This window comes from Ursus arctos, unplaced genomic scaffold (assembly GCF_023065955.2).
Source record: "Ursus arctos isolate Adak ecotype North America unplaced genomic scaffold, UrsArc2.0 scaffold_4, whole genome shotgun sequence".
NCBI lineage: Eukaryota > Metazoa > Chordata > Mammalia > Carnivora > Ursidae > Ursus > Ursus arctos.
The window spans coordinates 3,793,411-3,814,526 of record NW_026623056.1 but is presented as its reverse complement, the minus strand read 5'-3'; the positions used below and the strand labels follow the sequence as shown (position 1 = coordinate 3,814,526).

Below are 21,116 nucleotides of genomic sequence, written 5' to 3'. Positions count from 1 at the left end.
CGCTGATACTGTGTAAGGCGTGCACATACCAAGACAACCTTATACTTGTTATATCCCTTCTTCTTGCATGCTCATTAATCACTGAGCACTAATAACACATTTTTTGTCATGGTACAACAAAAATTCTGGCTCTGACTCTTGTTCTGCCTCATTTACACTGGCCTGCCTGTCAGTTCAAAGCTTTAGGGAATTAATATTGCAAGATTAAAAAGTGATGTCCCTTAAACATCCCATATTATAAACTTGTGGTTAGTTTTTTCTGGGAGGGAAAAAAAATTAAGCCTTCAAAGGGCAAGGGGCATAAAAGTTTCTTGACCAAGATTTCCCTTTTCCTTCTTCACTCTCTTTCCCTGAATAATAGAAGCTCCCGACCCTCCGCCACAACATCCTAGGTCCTGGTAAAATGTTACTTTCTAAGGAGTTGCCCTGTGGGATATGTGGCTAAGATGCAATGAGCCGCCTGATTATTTTGGATGCCATTTCTCTTTAGTTCACCTATGATTTGCACTTTTTATCCATTTGAGGGTAAGCGTCCAAGGGAACACCTCAAAATTTTTTTATATATATATAAAAGAGAAACATTTTCCACAACCATCTGGTTTCTATGTAAATGTACGCACTGACTCTGGAGCCATCCAAATCCCAGTACGCATCGCACTTCCTCACTGACTCTTTGGTGAATCAGAGGAAGAATCAAAAGCCTCTTTGAGGATTACAGAAAAGGAATTCCACATGTGTTAGTGTGTGCATGTATAGGCAATTTATTTTAGAGAAAAGCTTCGCTAAAATCAAATGAATATAATCTAAACATGCTTTTAAAAGATTAAAATAAAAAAAAAGATGAATCTGGCAAGCCCTTTGAATTTTATAGTAGGTCAATTTATGTGGTCCATCCTATGTATTTTGAGATCAGTCATAAGTGGAAATTGAGATAAATGCTGTTTTTAAGGTCTCTCTCATTTTCCAGTGTGTTACGACACTTGTAAAACTATAAGAAACACTTGTGGTGAACTATTTCTGCCTTCTATTATCATTTACTGAAAGTTATTTTTGTAGATATATCCTGTCTTCAAGTTTTTATTACATAAATCCTTTTATCACCTTTTCAGGGGGATGATGGCTAATACTTTTATGGCTGTGTATATTTTATAAGTATTTTTATGTGCAATATTGGATTCCCTACTCAATGCCATTCTCTTAGGTAGCTATGATGTCTGCTCCCAATTTTTAGATGAGAAAACCAAGGTTCAGTGAGATCCAAACCTGCACAGGCCTGTAAGTGGTCTAGTTGGGAGCTTGAAGTCACAGTATGTTTAGATGGTCTTTCCTCTTTATTAGCTGTGTGGCCAGTGACAATTTGCTTAACCTTTGTAAGCCTCATTTGTCTCATTTGCAAAATGGGATTAATGTATTTATCTTGCTGGTAGTGGTATAAGGATTAAACATACTATATATTTAAGATGTTTGTATAATACCTGGAACATAATAATCATGAAAAATGATAAGATTCGCTAGGTAGCAATTATTGTCATTAATAGTATGATGAGATGCAGAAGTAATACGATTTGTGACGGTATCATAGTCAACATGATTATCTAAAATTTACCCACTTCCCATTTTGGCAAATTTGCACTTTAGCTCTAAATATATAAGTAATTGAGCACCACGATTGTCATCTATGGCTATAGGTCTATAGGCAGAGATATATATTCCATTGTACATTTAGGGTCTTTGGGGTGGCTCAGCCAGATGAACATCTGCCTTCGGCTCAGATCATGATCCCGGGACCCTGGGATGGAGTCCCATGTCAGGCTCCTCCCCTCACCCCCCCAACACTTGTGCTCTCTCTCTCTGAGAAATAAAATACAATCTTGAAAAAAATAAATTTAGGGTCTATGAATATAGATAAAATGATGAAATGAAAGCTTTATTATCTGAGTTTAATAAAATGTTACTTATAATGGAAGATGTTATGTAAATGGAAATTCACTTATTTTGGTTATATGAAACTTCTTTTCTGTGGATTATATTTAATTTTATTTTGAAAAATATAACAAATATATTTTTGTTCTGGGACTTTATAGAAATAAGAAAGAAAATTTATTTTTGCTCAGTCATTTCAGATGTCAGTGCATATTTTCATGGAATCAGTCATAAGTATCAATTATTATCAGTTTGTTAAATCATTATTTACTCTTGTCTAGTTTTTTAGACACAGAATTATGAAAATATTTAATGATATTTTTCCTAGGAGTTCTGCTGTGAAAGTGCTCACTATTTTTTTTTTTTAACTTAGTCTCAGGCTTGTATTAGGTGTGATTATGTTGTTTTCAAGTTATAGTTAAGTGAGCTTTAAGCAGATTCTGTTCCTCTATTTGCAATGCTTTTACCCTGCTCTATTTACCCAAATTCCTATTTGGCCTTAAAAATTCCACCTGCCCATCCCTTCTTTAAGAAGTCTTCACTCCTGAAATAGATTTAGATATTCCTTTTTTTTGGGGGGGGGGGTTACATAAAACTCTGTAAATACTTTTCATCCTGGCACTTGTCATGCTGTATGGTAATTTTTTGCATACTTATCTAGTTTTTAATTGATTCTTATGGATAGACCTATTTTCTTACTCAGCTCCAAATGCTCATCATCTGGCATATAGAAGATAGAAAAAAATTGGTTATGGAATGAGTAGGTGGTAGCACTTTTAACCATTTCCTCTGTCTCCAGAAGTTTTTTGCTAATTGAACATATCATAATGAAATAGAACAGATCATGTTTAGCAGTATAACATTAAGAAACCATTTGTTTGTCATATTTTCCTATTTTCGTAGTTTTTATGGTTACCCTATGGTGGTAGATGGCGCTGGACTGGTGCAGCCATCCCACCAAGCCATCAATGACCCAAATTCTTTCAGTCCTTCTGCCTCCTCATCCTCAGAGTTGGTGACTTTCATTCTCAGTTTTCTCAGGGTCACAGTATGGCCACCAGAGCTCCAGCTATTACATCTAGGTTACAGATAGGATAAAGAAGTAGGAAAAGGCAAAAGGCTCACATAACCTTTTTTGGAAGCAACCATTTCTGCTTACATTTCATTAACCAGGTTTTAATTTCACATGACCACTGTAGTCTCAGAAACACCAGGTTTTAGCTGGGTACGTTGTTGCTCTCCTTAAGGCAAAAGAGAAAAGAAGGGATATTTAGGGAGGCAGCAGTCTATGTGACCAGACATTGAAGAAGATTGAAATGGGTTCACCAGTAGAGTCACACATTCCCTCATATCATGTTACATTCAAATCTCTACCAGGACTCTACCAGAGTTGTTCCTAAGAGGATGGACAGAACATTTGAAGTGACAAACAATGACCTTAACTCCCTGGTTATGGAACTATAATGAACGTAAAGTGTAAGTAGGCATGGAGGAAAGTGAGAAATGGAGGAATTTCCTTTGTATCCTGAAGGTCTCTAAGACAGAAAAATCACTCAGTGCATGCGAGAGTTGTAAGCAAGTTCATCCATTTGACTGTAAACTGCATGATGGTCAGGATTGTTTCCTCTTTATCTTCAGATTACGGCAAAGAACCTGGCACTTGGCATACTATCAGTGTTTGTTGATATATTAGGATAAAGGCAAGGATGGAGGCCTTGGTTTGAGTTGGTTCTGAATTTATCAGCTTAAGCGAGTCTTCTTTCAATAGGTAGTTACTTCTCATGGTTATTTTCTGAAGAGCAGCATTCATCATTTCCAACTAGATGTGTATCTAAAGTCCGTATAATGTCCCACTGACACTTCTATCAAAGGTGGCAGATGACAAGCTGTGGAAATGTTTTGTCTTATATCAGTAGTATTGAGTTCCTGGCCAGAGTCTGATAATTAGGACATCTCACATAAAAATTCTGGATTCTGGCTAGACTTGCAGCATTAACAGATGCTGGCTACATTGGGCACCTGTTGTGGCCAGGCAACAGTTAGGGTCTCCCACCTTACCACAGTCTCCAAGAAGCCAGAGTCAGTCATCTCCCTAATGTGCCTGGCACTGTAGGACATCTGATTTTTGGCCTCTTTTCTAGGCTCCAGATATTGCCTATTTGTGTAGACAGATGCTTTGTTCACTGGTTAGGATTTAACTTGCTCACCTAGTTTTTATTCTGAACGATTCTTCTTCTTGTCAGGTCTGAACCTGTTTGCTTATATAACAGACTGAAACAACTTAAAAAATAGAAGTATCATAGGGAAATTCTTATCTTATTCTGACTCAACAATGAAATGTAACGTGGCATAATTTCTGGGCTGGCTGACCTCACTGACTTCCAGTACTTTTGGAATCATTGGAAGGTAACATTGTCATTTTTCACAAAATCACTTCTAAGAAGATGAATCTCCAATAAAAAAAAAAAAATGTTTCAGTTTCTAAAACCTAAAAGAAATTAAATTTCTGTGTTCTTTTTAAAAGAGAACCCATGTGTACACTCACCACTATGCTTCCAAACTGGTGTCAGATAATGCTTCCTCACCTGAGAATGGGGAGAGTCACCAGAAGAGGATTCTTCTGTGTGAACCTTGGGGTGTTAGTTAAGGAGCAAACAATATCTACCAGCAGGATGGTAAATCTTTTTTCTTTTCTTTTCTTTTCTTTTCTTTTCTTTTCTTTTCTTTTCTTTTCTTTTCTTTCCTCCTCTTTCTTTCCTTTTCTTTCTTTCTTTCTTTCTTTCTTTCTTTCTTTCTTTCTTTCTTTCTTTCTTCCTTTCTTTTCTTTTTTCTTTTCTCTTTTCTTTTCTTTTCTTCCTCCTCTTTCTTTTTCTTTCTTCCTTTCTTTCTTTCTCTCTCTCTTTCTTTCTTTCTTTCTTTCTTTCTTTCTTTCTTTCTTTCTTTCTTTTTTAAGATTTTATTTGTTTATTTGAGAGAGAGAGCACACAGTGGAGGGGGGTGGTAGGAGGAAGAAGCAGACTCCCCGCTGAGCAGGGAGCCCAATGCGGGGCCCTATCCAGAACCCTAGGATCATGACCTGAGCTGAAGGCAGATGCTTAACTGACTGAGCTACCCAGCTGCCCCAGTCTTTGCTCTTTCATTTAGCAAGTAGACAACTCCTTACAGCTGCCACATCTGCTTTCTGTATCACATTGAATTCATGTTGCATTCAGGACTCCAATAATTTTCATTCCAACACACTTTACTTTCATAGGCATTGGTTAAATGCCTATCAAATTTAAGTATATTTTAACAAACTAATAACTTCCTTTTGTATAATAGAATGTTTTAAAACACTTATATGGTGCTGAATAATTTAGTTCAGTTATATGATGACAAGACTAAACAAACTTTCTCTAGAGTTCTGGGTTTTTCATTTCGTTACTTTGCACTAAGCAAGCAAATAGAGATGAGCTATGAAATTTTAGGACTTTGCCTTGAAACACGATCTAGTTGACTTATAAAATTTGAGATGTTGACAAAATGTGCAGTCAATAATCAAATAAATGCAGTCACTTCATTTTATGTCAACAGAGAAGGTGAAAAGTGCAACTTAACTGGCTTGGTGAGATTGGAAGGAGGGGCTGGGAACGTACAAGAGACAACAAAGAGATAGTTGGTAAGATTTAGAGGCTTGCTTCAGCAGGGGTGGTGAGAAGGCAGTGTGACAAAGTTCAGTCGGGTCAAACAAAGTGCAGAAACTTCCTCCTAGACACCGAAGGGAGGGTTGTGCATGGACAGAAAATGTTCAAATGTTGTAACCTAGAGACAGCTCATATGGTAGTTGATGTGCTGTTTCTGTCTCATCCTGCTGTTCCTTTTGATCCAAAACATAGAGAAATCACCTTATCTCTCATGTACCAGGATGATATCATTAAAATAGGACATGTTTTTGAAGTATAAGGGCTTCAAAGAAGGTGTAGAGTATTATAGGATCAGCATATGCCTACTTCTCAAAGGCAGTTATGAGGACACATTTATTTAGTGAAGACATCCTTTTGAAAGAAGGGCCGCGTCAATAATGATAAAGTGTGTATGTAATGTCTGTTGTATTACATACCTTGCCTAAGAGATACGGAGTTTACTCCCTGACCTAGGTCTTGGCAAAAATACAGGTCAGTGTTTTTTATGCTATTTTTTTTTTTTTACTTCTGTGTGAAGATATCATCCAATTGGCAAAAAAATACTCAAGTTTCATTATGTTTCCAAATCAAGCTATATCAGCACATTATCATAAATGCAAACAACGAAATGATTTTTCTTTTGCAAGGTAGAGCATTTGTTTCAGATGAGCTGTCTGTGATTTTGCATATGTGGCTATGGCACGCCTTTTGTTTCTGACCCTATAGTTGACCTTGGAAGTGGCTTGCTTTAACCATGATGGATGTACCAAAAGATTTATTTTTGTCATCTAGGAGTTGAGTCTTAGGCTATGGGGAGCATAAAAACTGCTTATTGAAAGTAGGCTTGGCAAATCTTTGCTTTCAAATAATCTTCTAGAAGCTCATCTAATTTTGCTAATTAGCGACAGATAAAATATACCCACATTGTCCTTTGCAATGACTTGAACCTTCTGCCCTTCCTTGATGATAATAGTATTAAATACATGTGTACTTATTGCATTGAATATTAATTAGCATGAACTGAAAAGAGGATTTTGTTACACGCCAATAACACTTTCATGAAATTAACATTTAATTTCACATAAGTACTTTAATTCCCCTTCTGAACTGGTAGAAATAACAAAGGTAACATGATTTTAATTTGCTGATCTACAAAAAAAAAGTGTTTAAATAAACTCTGATTATTGAAGCCTGATTTTAATAAATAATTCAAGAACGAAAGAACCGTCATTTCTGTGGGAAGCAAAATCTCGTTCAACTAGTTGTGACCTTGTCACTGAAAATTAAGCTTTCTTTCCGAATCTAAAAATCAAAGCTTAAAAGGCCACTCTGTCCATAATATTTCATTAACTTTTTGAAACGAAATACCTATTGATTAGATTTTCTTTCAGATAATAAATTCTACATGTCTATTCTGTCACTTCAATTACAGTATTTACTTGTACACAAGGAAAATGTTTTTACATCTGAAATTAATATACTTTTTCAAAACAACATTCTGTAAAGGTTCAGGTGGGATAACTTTTTCTTTCTCTGACCAGACTATTGCCCTGTATGCTCAAGAGTGTCTATGTATTCTCTCCTAACGTTTTGCCTGTGCTGTTTTCTGCCTGGAGTGCCCTTTCTCCCATTCCCTCTGTAGGTCCTCAGCAAAATCTCATTCATCTGTCAAGTGTTACCTCCGCTGTGAGCCTCCTCAAACTTTTTCTGAAATGAAATATCCTTCCTCTTCCTCGGGGCTCCTATAGCACTGTTGGCGGCTCGTACTGTTGGTGTGGCCCCTGTGGTGCCATGTTATCTCAACCCTTTGCTGCGTTCGAAGCCGTTATGGCTCATCTTCTTCCTATTTTCACCTCCAGTGCCTAGTTCAGGACCAGGCACATAGTGTTGTTGAACGGGGTTTAGTGTTACACATTTTGGAAGCTACAGTGTTTGTTCTGACCCTTTGGTTTCTATTTCTGCTTTGTGGAAATCAGTGCAACTTCAGGGGTCTTTATCTCTTCATAGTTTACGTGAAATATCTCACATCTGGCAATTATCACCCCCAAACCCAATCATAAATAACATTCTAAGTAGTTATTTTACTTTCTTTAGTAAAGGGAAGAGAGAAGGAGCAGCAGACTCTGCCTTCTAGAAAGGAAACACAGGCCACCGAGATGTCAGAAGATTGTATATGTTAGTTGATATAGTATGTTCAGTGTTCTTGAAGGATCAAAAACCAAGTTAGTGTTGAACTCAATTTTCCATCTTTTCCTGTAGTGGCTCAGTTTTGATTCAAGGTCTATTGGTGTTAGAGGGCTGTCATGTAAAATGTCTTGGGGCTCTCCATGTCCATCAGACAACATTTACCCTAAAAGATCCAATGGTACCACATTTACCCTTTTAAGGGGGGATAAATTGAATTATTAAATATGCCTTAAAGAGTGGTGGTGAGGGATAGATTTCATTTTTTAGTCATTATATCATGGCCCTTATTCAGTATTTCTAGGTTCTCTTGCAGAGAGCAGGGTTTATAAATGTTCACTTGGAATTTGACTAGCAGAACAGGAACCCGCTGGCTCGAAGACCATCCCCCCCAGACTGCAGTGGTTGCTGGAAAGGTAGTCTAAGTTTTGCTTCTGCATGTGAAACGCATGAATTCTTAGTCTTGCTCCTGTTTTGTGAATGGCCTGCGGCTGCACTGTCTCCTCCCGTGCTTCTGTTCACCTCCTGCCTAGAAGCTCAGTGAAGACTTTTCCTTCTTCATAAGGGAGTTCCCAAAACCATGCCATATTAGACTCTATGCTCTGGTATTGATCATTCCGGATTTAGTACTCTGCTGCCTGGAAAATATGAGCTGTGTGTAGTGTGAAGTGTTGTTACAATCGGAGTCTTGGTCTGCAAGGTAATGTCGAGATGTACCAAGTGTAGCTTGAAATACTGGTATGAGAGAGTTGGCAGAGAAGGGAGGGAAGAGGGGAGAAGAGGCTGTGGAAATACCCTCAGGAAAAAGTCCCTACAGTCGAATCCTCCAGTTGTCTGAACAAGTTCTTCCTGGCAGACTGCGTTAGTGGCAAGAGCCCCAGAGCATTGTCATTACCCTCTTCCTACCTCAGTGGCAGGGAGTTTTGGTTCTGGGTATCTATCATGTGCCTAGTGTTGAGAGAGAATCAGAGTGGAGTGGAAAATATTGCACCAGGGAAGAAGAATCAGAAGATCTGTGCTGAGCTCCTTCTCTTCTGCTCATGAGCTGTGACTTTGGTACTAGGCTTAAACTCCCAGAAAGTCAGTTTTCTCCTTTGCCAAATAATAATTGTGTACCTCCTCCCCAGAGGGTTTCTTAAATGAACTTTTAAGGGATGTTTTCTGGGAAAATACTTCAAAAACTGTGAATTGTATAGAGCAGAACATGTGCTTAATTTTCTCTAGCCCCCCGCCCCCATGATTTTCTTAAAGGAGAAACGTGTATTTCCTTTCCTCATCCTTTGACTGCCTCTATACTTCTGACTTCTTCCTGGGCAGATGGCTGTGGACAGAGCATTTGTTACCCCACCCGAGTAAGCATGGTTTCCTCGTCTGTAAATTGGGAACAATAATACCTACCACCCAGGGTTATAGTGAGGATGAAACAAAACAATTTCTGTCCGCACGGAACGCTGTGGGAGCTCGTTGAGCATTGGTTTCCACACCCCTTCCCTCTCAACCCCCCAGGCCTCTACTCCAGTGAAATAAAATCCTTCTTGTATAACGCAGGAAGCCCCAGGAACACATTCCTGCAAACCGTGGAGTAAAGAAATACTTCCCTGTGTCCTCTCGGAGAGAGCAGGGCTTTGGCTGGGCTGATGTCATAGCTGTGCTCCTGGCTGCCTTTTGGTCAAAAGAAATTTCAGTGTGCTGAAAAATCGCCAAGGAAGCCTTGTTCCTCTGCATGGGAAAGAAGCCATTTTTTGTCCATCCTCCAAGTCCTCCCTGCACAGATTACTGTCAAAACCGAGCACTTTATTTATAAAAATGCCAACATACTCTGATTATTTGGCGAATTACCATGCTGCTGTCAGTGAGGAAACAGCACATAGAGAATAAAAACAATCTCCATTTTTATCATGCCTGTCACAGCTGGAAGGCCATGGAACAAGGGTGTATTGTTTGAAGGAAGGGCTGCAGAGGTAATGCTCAGGTCCTTTGGTGGCCTCCTGGGCAGAGGGTCTGTGGTCATAGTTGGTAAACAGTTATACGTTCTTTTACTGAAAGACATCAGTCTTGCCACAAATTAATTTTCAGATTCAATGTTGAGATCTTGACGTACTATTTCTTTTAGATCAGCTTTCCCTGGTCTGTCTGTCTGTCTCTCTCCTCTAATGCATAGGCCCTCTCAAATGTTTTTGTGCTTTCATGATACAGAAAGATTCAATGGCTGTGTGACAAAAGGCAGCCCAACACTCACTGCTAGATTTCCAGTGATTTCAAGTTTCACTTCCAAATGAAGCCTCCAGAAGGGAAACACAAACAATATTGGGGGACGAAGGGGCATGGAGGTGATGACTCTCTACTGAAGAGCGGTTTCTGGACTCCTCAAGTCAGTTATTTCTGAAGTCAAGATGGATGCAAGGGACGGTAGCTCCTCCGTATTTGTTGTGAGTGTGTGTGTGTGAATGCATGTGAGGACTCTGAACATCCTGGGCTGAACACGTTGGCCCTGGAGAACCATTTCTTTCATCCTAAAACAGGCTCCATCACTGTATGAGCTTGTTGATGAATGCATCTAGTATCATCTCCCTTTGATAGCCACTTATTGGCCTTTGTCACTTTTAAAACATTTTTTTCTAAGATGGTGAAACATTCTTCTGGAGAGAATTAACCATATGATGCTTCACTTCTCATGGAGGGAACTTTATTAAGCTGTTCAGTTGACCGCCCTGGTCGGCTGTGGTCAGGCTTGAGAGAAGGAGCATCAAGTGATTTTTCATGAAGAAGCTCCTATACCCAGAGCTTGTTGAGAGATTAGTGGAGTAAGCCACCAGGGGACCACATGGATGTGGGAAACAAAGCAGTATGCAAAAGACAAAGCCCTAGATCCTCCTCGTGGATATAAGATAAGATTGGGTATTAGCCTTTGTGCCTAATCTCCACTCCTGTCAGAGAGGTATTATCTTTATACCTCTAGTGGCCAGTTTCATCACATCTCAGTAGAAGTGGAGAAGAAAAACACTTGGGTCCAGATAACCTAGTAGAGTTAGAAATACTCTCAGCATCACCTAAGAAAAGCACACAATAGATCCATCCAGTCCTCCTGCACACTCAAATTGTCGTGTCACATTGCTAAAGTCAGGTGTCTTCTTATAGCTCAGAAATAAATGACTGAGCTGACAGGGGGCGCCACATACAGAGAGATCAATATTATTTTGTAAGATCCTGTAAACAAAGTTGAAACTATTTGGAGAAACTGCCTGACCCTCAATAATCCCAGCTCTGGAAGGGAGAGCTTTGGAAGTTGGAAAAAAATCTTCAGTGACTCCCCGTTTCCTTCCAAAAGAAATCTAATTCATTAGTTTGCTATTGAATTAAGATAGCAACCATTAGGAGTGTGTTTCCTCTTTCCTTCCAATTATATTTCTTCTACTGTCTCTTCCTTGAGCCCCACACCTCATGTTCTAGTCGCATTCAACTCTTCATTGTGCCATGCTTGAAGTGTTCCCCAAGCCTTCCCTTGACCACCCTCCAACAAACCATACAAGGACCCATTCCACTTCCCTGAAGAGTCATTTCCCTTCTCTACAAGGCTTTGCTTGGCTGCCTTCTCTTCTGTGACACATTTCCTGATCAGACTGAACCGGTTAAACAGAAGTAATCTCTTCTTTTGTATTCTAACAGTACTCTGTTTACCCAATTTAGCATTTCATGATTTAATTTTAATTTAGCTGTTTATAATTTTTTTTTACTTCTTTTCAAGCTTTACTTCTTTTTTTTTTTTTTTTTTTTTTTTTTTAGATTTTATTTATTTAACAGAGAGAGACAGCCAGCGAGAGAGGGGACACAAGCAGGGGGAGTGGGAGAGGGAGAAGCAGGCTCCCAGCAGAGAAGCCTGACATGGGGCTCGATCCCAGAACGCCGGGATCACGCCCTGAGCCGAAGGCAGATGCTTAACAACTGTGCCACCCAGGCGCCCTTTCAAGCTTTACTTCTTGAGCATAGAACCCATACACTGTATATCCCACCAGTGTCTTAGGTATAAAGGGGCTCAGCGAATGTCTATGAACGTTAGCATGTCCACAGATTTCTCAAAAATTATTTGTTGAGTTGTTTATTAAATTAGTAAAAATATTTACATATATGTTTATCTTCCATATTCTTTCTATATTTATATACATAAGATTATATGTTATAGAACATACATAGAACATATGTATGATCTATAGATTATATAGATTGTATATACATAATTTCTGATTTTAGATTGCTCATCAAATTACTTGTTGAGGTTATTTATCAAATTAGTAAAGATATGTTTTTATTTTTTATTAAAATAATAAAGATACTTAAATAATTGTATTCTATATATAGAATATGTACAGAGAAATATATGTAGAATATAAAATATATTCTTTATATATAAAATATATATATTCTTTATATTATATAATAGAGAGGAATATGTGGCTCAGAGGGGTCAAAATAACTTACTAGGAACGACCTTCATTTGTAAGGGTCATTGCCTTGCCATTGACAGCGGCTCTGTGCATCCATTTGTAAGGGTCATTGCCTTGCCATTGACAGCGGCTCTGTGCATCCACGCTGGTGTACGTTAGCCAGTATAGCCGTGCCGGCATAGGAAGGGTATCAGTCTCATGCAGTTAGTGCTGAACCCGTTTATACCTGAGCCATTGTCGGGATGTGCAGTCTATGGGTTCTAGTCTATCTCTGTACATCTATATATCTATACAGCTGTCTCTCTCTAAATATATATCTAATCTAGCATAGAACCTGGAAAGCAATATGCACTCACTGAAGGGCAGGTTCAGTCAAAATTTCAGAGTCATTTTTATTCTGTTGTCTCCTTGTGATAGCAAAGCAAAAACAAAAGTTAAAGCAAACAACTTCCTTCGATGCTCAGAATTTCAAAATAAATATATGGCTAATAAAAGAAAGAAAGAAAATACACTGAATTATAATACTGACTATGCTTTTCAAACTCAGTCTTTCCCCCTAGAGAAATTCTGGGACATTCTCTCAAAAGTGAATGTCACAGATTTTTCTCCTGGTTGACAATCCCATGCCCGTCCTCCCCTTGGTAATCAGTGCACTAGACTTTAAGTTCCCAAGGAACAGGGGTGCAGCTGGCTTTTGATCTGTGTCTGGCACAAGGGAAAGGGGTTAACCTTTTTATTCCTCTCTTACCCCTACCAACTATGCCTTTTCTCAGCTCTCACTGTCTCCTCTCCTCACGGATCTTGCTCCATCAACTTTCTTTCCTCCTGTATATCTTCAACATTTCCCTTTATTTTTGAGGTCACAAGACTCTGTGGTTGGCCTGAGACAGTTCCAGTTTACTCCTATTGTCCAAGCATACTTATTAATAGCATCCACTTTCGCTTTCAAAAATGTCTGGCTTGGGTGATAAATTATATAGTCTTCCTATTTATATCTGACCTTGACCTTCAGCCATGCAAATGCTCCAACTCTCCCGTCCTAAAGATACTCAATAGACACACATTCCCAAACCCGCACCTCCCATAACTCTCCATCCTTCCTGTCACAGCCATACTTCTTGAAAGTATTGTTCAGATCCATTTTCTCTGTTCAGATCCATTTTCTCTATTTCCTTCCCTACCATTATTCCTCTAGACAACCAGTCTCTGAAACTGCTCTGGGGAAGTGACCTCCTAGTTGCTAAACCCTTTGGACATGTAAAAGAGTTTGGTTAGGTGATTTACAAGCTCTTTCTCCTACCCTAATAAGATGTTATACTTTCGAATGGTTTCCTCCTTCTCTTAACCAAGATAGTTAACTTGCTGGGGTTTATCATCCCTGTGCCCATCGTCATGTAAGACTTGCTCTCTCTCTTAATCCACACGAAACTCTCTGAGGTCGGTATCATTTTTCCACTTTACATACAGGGCAAGTGGGAAATTGAATAACTCTCCTACTTTCTCACAGGTAGTAAATGATGGAGCTGAGATCCTAATTTCCAAAATGGATACTGTTATTTTTCCACCCTACTATTCTACTTCTTTTCTTCTCAACCAAATGTTAGTATCTGTGTACATGTGACCAGTCTAACTGCAGGTACCAAAGACTGGTGAGCTGATATTTTTTTAAAATGCAGATTCTGAAAATTAGACCCACTAAGGATTAGGCATTGTCCTGTGCAATATACCTGGGAGTGCTGACAGTTACAGATATTTAAGCCAGGGATAAGGGAAGTGGCTGTTGCTATATAAGCGGTGAGTTTCTGGATTTCAGTAAAATAAACCAGGATTTTGTTTCTTGAAGTAATTATACTCTGGAGAGAGGAAAGAAAGATGGAGACAATTATGAGTGACCTTGCATCTCTGAGCCGTTGAGAACTTCTGGATCAGTGGCTGATGTTTTCATAGCCTTTCAAGTGAAACCTTTCAGTGAAGTCTCAAGCCACAGACCACCAGTTGACAAAGGGAATTCTTTTTCCAGGATTAACCTTAATTTGAGTGTCATATAATGATTGTCATATTAAGAAAAAGAAAGTCTCCAACCACATTTTTCTAATGCTGTTTAACCTTTCTGAAAACTTTTGAGTTTTGAAATTTTTTAGTGTCATCCTTTTTTTTTTTTCCATAGGTACTGTCTTTTGAGTATTATCATTCCACTAACTTCTTTAATGCAAGAGTTGGCAGGGTATTTCTATCAAGCAAATAAAAATTTTCTAACAGCTTAAGTCAGTGATGTTACTGATATTACTCAAGCCCTCATCCCTGGGCCTCATTGCTCTGAGGACCATAGTAAGTAAAGAGAACTATTTAATATCAAAGAGAAAGCCCTCCCCCCCCCCCACACCTTTATCTTGATCTAGAGATAAACAAGCCTTTTGTAAGGTCCTGACTCTGGGAAAAAGTTAACTCAGTTTCTGTGGCTCTAGGATTACTCTCTTTTAGATCTAATTTATGAAATACTGCAATGGTCAATGTCATGAGAGTTCTAAGGTGGATATAAGTGAGGGATAAAGGGCAGGGTTTTTGGGGTGTTTTTTTTTTGACTGCTGAAACATGTTTAATTAAAGTTATATTCCTTCTGAGTGTAAACCATCTGGCATATGTGAATGCGTATGAATCCTGTCTGTGTGACATTTGCGTCCCATGCCTCATTTCCTAGAGCCATTTTATTTGGTAAATAAAATCACCAAATTTTGTGGATGTGATTGTGTCAGCCACAAATGCATTTCGCTCATGACGTCAAAAGATTTTTAGCTCGTTGAGGCATCCTAAGAAACTTAAAACAAATTTATAGTCTGTGTTTTTGGCTGGTAGTTTGTGCATATTGTCTCCCTGTGTCGGGCCACCACCTTTTTGCAAGATGTCAGCTGTGGATTAGCTCTGCTGTGTTGTTTTTGAGCTGTATATTTACTTAGCAACTTCATTCTCTGAGTAGTTGTTGAAAGAACAGAAGTTTGTAAATTATACAACACTAAACAGTGGATGCCATCCATGGCTTTTAGCCCAGACCCTGTCAAATAGTTTTCTATTTCCTGGTCAGACCTTAAAAATTGCTATGAATTAGAGAAACATTAGCATTTCTCAGTGTAAACATATTGTTTCTTAATTAGTTTCTAAGATTCTAATTATGAAAGCACTTGTTGAGTATGCTGGGAAAATAATTATTGACCAAGGGACAAACGACTTTAGTCTTAAGGATTTGGGTTCTTGTTTAACCATAGTAAGGCTTAACCATATTAAGGCCATTTATGATGTTATGGGGCTATGACTAGTGATGGAGTATGTCTATACCAGAAATTACAAATTTCTTTCACCTTGTGCTTTTTATCATCTGTTGCTAATGGCTGCCAGGAGTACTGTGATGTGAAGGATTCTGAAGCTCTCTTCTGAGTCATTGAGAATGTATAGAGATCAGATAATAATGGTTACTATTGACACTGAAGAGATACGTGGTAGTGTATGGCCATGAATTTGTTATTCCCGGTACGTACACACCCTGAAAATTTTGTCTAAAGACCTAACGTACAAAGACATACGAGGATCTTAGCTTTTTGATACCTTTTTTTCTAGCCATTAGTAAGATGGCTGATTCCCTTTTCATCCTCCCTCAGAAGGAGACAGAACATCTCCAGAAAGGGTTTCTGTCTGTGTACTTTGGTTCCCAACTTGTGAGCACAACTGTGTTTTGAAAAGAATAAACAGATATGTCCAAATGAAGTGTCAAAATTGCAGAACAGGACAGCATGAGTCTTGGATGAGTGTCTGGGTCCCATCTGCTTCACATTCAGGTCCTTGGGGTCAGGGAGCACAGGGCTGATCCTGGCGGCTCCTCATGTCTCCCATTTCAGTTTTCCCCTGGCCTTGGCTTGAGAAGGATGGGAAATGTGGCAAAGCCTTGTCAGCTGGCTCAGAATCTACACTGGTCTGCGTATCCTGATTGCAGAAGCAACATGGGCAAGAGGAGACAAGACATGGTGGGTAAGATCATGGGTGGGTCTGAATCTGAGGCCCAGCAATCCCACTCGCTGTATGTTTTGGTAAGTTTCTTAGGCTTTCAGTTTCCCTTTTGTAAAATGAGGGTAATAGTAGTTGTGAGGAATTGTTGGCTGAATAACTGTAAAGTGCTCTGCACAGTGTTGATCACATGGTAAGTACTCAATAAATATAACCTTGTTGTTATTATTAATAAATAGCTATCGATATTTAGAGGGATAAAGAATTACTATATAAATATTCGAGAATTCTCCAGCCTTTTCCTAGAATTGCTGGACTCCCCTAAGTGCTTTGTAAGCAATTTCTTTAATATCCCCTCCCTGTAACCTTCTCTTTGCCTTTTCCTGTCTGTCTGCCATTAATGCTTTTTCCTTTCTCCCTCTTTCCTCTTCCCTATCTCCCTCTCTGCTTCTGTCTCTTTCCTTCCTTTTCCTTCCCCTTTTCTTTTTTCCCTCCCATCCCTCATTTCCTTCGTGGGTGTCTTTCTGCTCTTTCTCCATTCTCTTCTCATTTCTTCTTGCACTTTCCTATCTAAAGGCAGTTCGGAGAATTACTAAGAGATTGAGAAGTGAATGTAAAAAATAAATTGGAAAGCAGTAAATTTAAGTTATTAAATAGTAATTTTAACTGATTACATTGATAGTGTTATATTAAGAAAGGAGCAAGGACGGAGGCATAACCTATGAACTGTACATGCTATGTAATATTCCCTTAGCACATTCCACCTCTAGAGACAAATGATTATGGATGAACTCATGGTTGAGAGTTCATTCATTTTATAAACAAGTGCTAAGTAGGTGCCAGTCACCATGCACCAGTTTGGGGGGGAGGATATTTACTGTGCAAAGTGGTCAGTGCATGCTTGGCCCGCTTTAGGAGGTGATCAATAAATAGTCGTGGAATGAATGGCCAGAGCAGAGAAGTGACCCAGTGAAGCTGACCTGGTGAAGAAGACAGGAAAGAGGGTATTCTAGAAAACTGTAGCTAATTGTATGTGGTAGATCACAAGGAATAAAAAGTCAGAAATAAGATGGGACTGAGACATGAAGAACCTTATATTTGAATTTTATGTTAAGTTGGGATGCTGTAGCAGATAGACCCCAAAGTCTGTGGCTTAATACAATGGAAGCTTATTTCTTGAACAGTGACTGTCCTGGTTGGTTGTTCTGGATCAGCAGTCTTAACCAGTTTGGCCCACTATATACAAACGGTTTTTGGCAACTCCCCAACTTCTCAACTGCTAGTCCCAAACTTTGGTTAAAACCAGTTCTCTACCTACTCTACATCAGTCTTGCAGAACTACTGTGTAATCCACCTGGGTTGCTGTAATGAAATACCATAGACTGGGTGGCTTTTAAACAACAGAAATTTATTTCTCATCGTTCTGGAGGCTGGAAGTTAAAGATCAAGGCACTGGCAGATACGGTGTCTGCTTCCTGGTTCATAGATAGCCATCTTTTCTCCTTGTCCTCACCTGGGGGGAGGGCCAAGGAAGGTCTCTGGGACTTTGAGAGCATTAAATCTATTTATGAGGGCTCTATCCTCATGACCTAATCACCTTCCAAAGGCCACACTTCCTAATACCATCACATTGGAGATTAGGTTTTAACATAGGAATTTTGGAGGAACACATTCAGTCCACAACAACTGTTTTATATCTTTTTCTGTTCCATTCAACTCCCATACCTCCTCTCTTTTTCACCATCATATGGTGACCATATTTGTTATTTCACTGAGAAAGCAGACTAGGATGAGAATACCCCATGCCACATCTCTAAATTGAAGAAGCCTTCTGTATCTGTCCTCTCTCATTCTGCCTTCTCCTCTGTCACTGCGCTCCTGATGTCCTTGCTCCAGTCCTAGGTGAACTCTTTCCCTTATGCACTGGATCCCATCCTCTCTCACCGACCTACAGACACACTCAGGCTCAGTTGGGATGTCAGGCTATTCTCCCCTTCTCTCAGCAGCATCACCAGATTTTCTCTCCAGCTTGATCATTTTTGTCAATGTATAAATACACTATACATCTTCCATCTTCAGGAACAAACCTCTCTTGACTCCACTTACCATTCCAGTTATTCCATTATTTCTCTGTTTCTCCTTAGAGCAAATTGCTATGATCTGTAGTTTCCCTTTCTCTCTCATATCTCATGTCACCAAAGAGATTCTCTTTGTAAGGCCATCAGTGACTTCCATGTTGCCAAATCCAATGGTCAATTCCCAGGCCTTATTTTATTCAATTTACTTTTAGAATTTGACTCTGTTAATCATTTCCTTTTTAAAAAAAACAACAACAACTTAGGCACTTGAATTCCTACAAACGATTCAATCCTACTTCTTTTCTTACTACACTGGTTGACTGTAAGACCCTAAAGCTCTTTTGCTGGTTCCTTCTCCTCCTTTTTTTACCCTTTAAGTGCTGGAGCACTGAGAGGCTCAGTACTTGGAGCTCTTCTCTGTGATCTCTTCCACTGTCATAGCTTCAAATAGCAGCCCTTCACGATGACTGCCAAATGTATAGGTCTGTCCCAGACCTCTTCCTTTAACTCCAGCCTTGGAGACCCAACTTCCAACTGACATATCCATGTGGATGTCTGATAGGCATCTCACTATGAACAGATAGTTCAAAAACTGAACTCTTTGTTTTTTTCCTCCCTCCCAAAATCTGCTTCTTCTACACTCTTCTCCATTCTATCAGGTGCTCCAATCAAAAAACGTAGAATCATCCTTGCCTCTCTTTAGTCTCTTACACCTTTATCTAGTTAATCCTTACATCACATCAGTTCACTTATTCAAAATACATCTAGAAGCCATTTGCTTCTTGCCGCTTCTACCACCCTGGGTTGAGTCACCACCATTTCTGGCCTGATAAAGGTAACATATACCTAACTGATCTCCTTGCCCCTTCCTTGTTGTACTATAATCTGTTTTCCATATTGCAGCCAAGGTGACTGATTAAAAACCTAAGTCAGTTCACTCCTCTGCTCAGAACTCTCCAATGGCTTCTCAGTTCACTTGGGGTAAAATGCAAAGTCGCTACAACACTCACAAGACCCTGGAGGCCCCACGTGGTGTGTCCCAGCTCGCCTTTGACCTCACCTCTTTCCACCCCCTCCTCCGTCAGCCTCCAATCAGCTACGGTGGGCATCTTCCTTCTCAAACATTCCATATAGTTCCTACCTTGAGGTTTTTGAGTTTATTATTTTTTAAGTGAAAATTTCATCTTAAACTGTGGAGCGCAGTTTTCCTGAATCACAAACTCTTCCCCTCCCCCCCTTTTTTGGGGGGCACCTGTAGAACTCATGGAAAAGGTCATAAGTTTGACTTTCAGTAAAGAATTTCTTAGAGGGCATGACTCTCCATATCTGTCCAGTTCCCATTTTCAATTTAGGGAAATATAATTTGTGAAAAACAAAAGTACCAAAAAAAAAGTAAAATGTAAAAGAAACACTTTTTCCTCTAAGGCTTTTGACTTGATCAAAAAGACCAGGAACCAGATGAAGCCATTTCCTGTATTATGTAAACTGTGTCTCAAGAAGAAATATGTTTGCACTGTACAGGAAAGCATGGCATTGTCTCTAGTGCCATTTGACATTTCTTGCACTATGAAGCAATTGATATGTGTACTCATGGTAATCATTTGGGGAAGTGTTTTTGATTTTGCTTAGATAGGTATAGTATTCAAATTTTAAGACAGTTATTCAAAGTTGGGATATTTTCAGCTATTTGTTTATTTTGAGAGAAAGCTCCATTTAAAGAAAGTCTAATGGTGGTTGGATATTTTGAACTGTCCATGGTTTTTGTATTAACTTACCAAGCTTTTCCCTTATTGTGTTGTAATATAAACCTTATTATTCATTTTCCTGACAAATATTTTTTCTTTCCTAAAGCGAAGTTGGAAATTCACTTTTACTAAGTAACATAACTAGAGGTACCGACTGTCCAATGCACAAAGCTCTCTAATGTGTGTGTCTAGGCGTGTCATACTGTGATTTCTTTTTTTCAGAGTCATTGTGAAGAATAACTTTAGAACACGGTATGACTACCACTGCTGTGGCACGTGACAAATAGTGGCATGGTTGGCAAGAAATGTAGTATCTGTTTTTCCATGGCCTTTATGTTTGGATATTACTGTATTTTTTAAATCAGATATCTCCCCTTATAATTTAATTTATCATTCACTTGGAAATTTTGTTGTGTCTACTGCATACAACACCCTGGGATAGAATCTGTGGGTCATACAAAGAAGCATAGTCTTGGATGCAACTCTCAAGCAGTCTAAAATCCTTTTAGGAAAACAAACTTTGAGAACAAGAATATAACTATGTGTGTGAAGAAAAGAGTATCTTAAGAGTAGAAAAGAGAGCAAGTCATGTCGTGTGTGCAGCACGCGCACACCACACACACGCTTGCGTGCGTGTCATGAATAACGAACGCTGAGGAGATTGTAGATCAGGCAGTTATTAACTGGTTGTAAAAAAGGCATTGAAGCAAACACTTAAGAACTGAGTAATTAGAATGCATGTTTCCAAACAAAGACAACAACAGACAAACTCCCCCCCAAACAAAACAAACACGAAAATCCTTGTTAAGAAATTCTCTAGGAAATCACTAAATGACATCATAAGACCTTCCAGAATTAATGGAACTTTCCCAAATGTTGATGACAATTTTGAGTTTAATCTGTTTGATGATACAACTTGCTATAAAACTATTAGGTTGAGATACATGGAATTGCCATTTTGTGAGTCATAGAGGGTTGAGTATCAACAATTTCTTATGATTAACACAGTAAAAGTGACTTGAGGGTACTTTTCCTTTGTGCAGATAGTGCCTAACACATGGCTTAGCACGTAGTAGGTGTACAGTCAGT

At 39.0% G+C, this 21,116-nt stretch overlaps 1 protein-coding gene across 13 annotated transcripts in view; it reads left to right on the top strand.

Moving 5' to 3' along the window:
* Positions 1-21,116, top strand: part of MECOM (MDS1 and EVI1 complex locus) — a 542,755-nt gene that overhangs the window by 308,741 nt on the left and 212,898 nt on the right. The window contains exon 1 of one of the 13 annotated variants that reach the window (XM_057306784.1): positions 14,625-16,287. The exons of the other annotated variants lie outside the window; for them this stretch is intronic. Coding sequence (XP_057162767.1) covers positions 16,126-16,287 — 162 coding nt within the window. The 5' untranslated portion in view covers positions 14,625-16,125. Of the gene's footprint in view, positions 1-14,624; positions 16,288-21,116 lie in introns of those variants that run through there. 13 annotated transcript variants of the gene reach the window in all.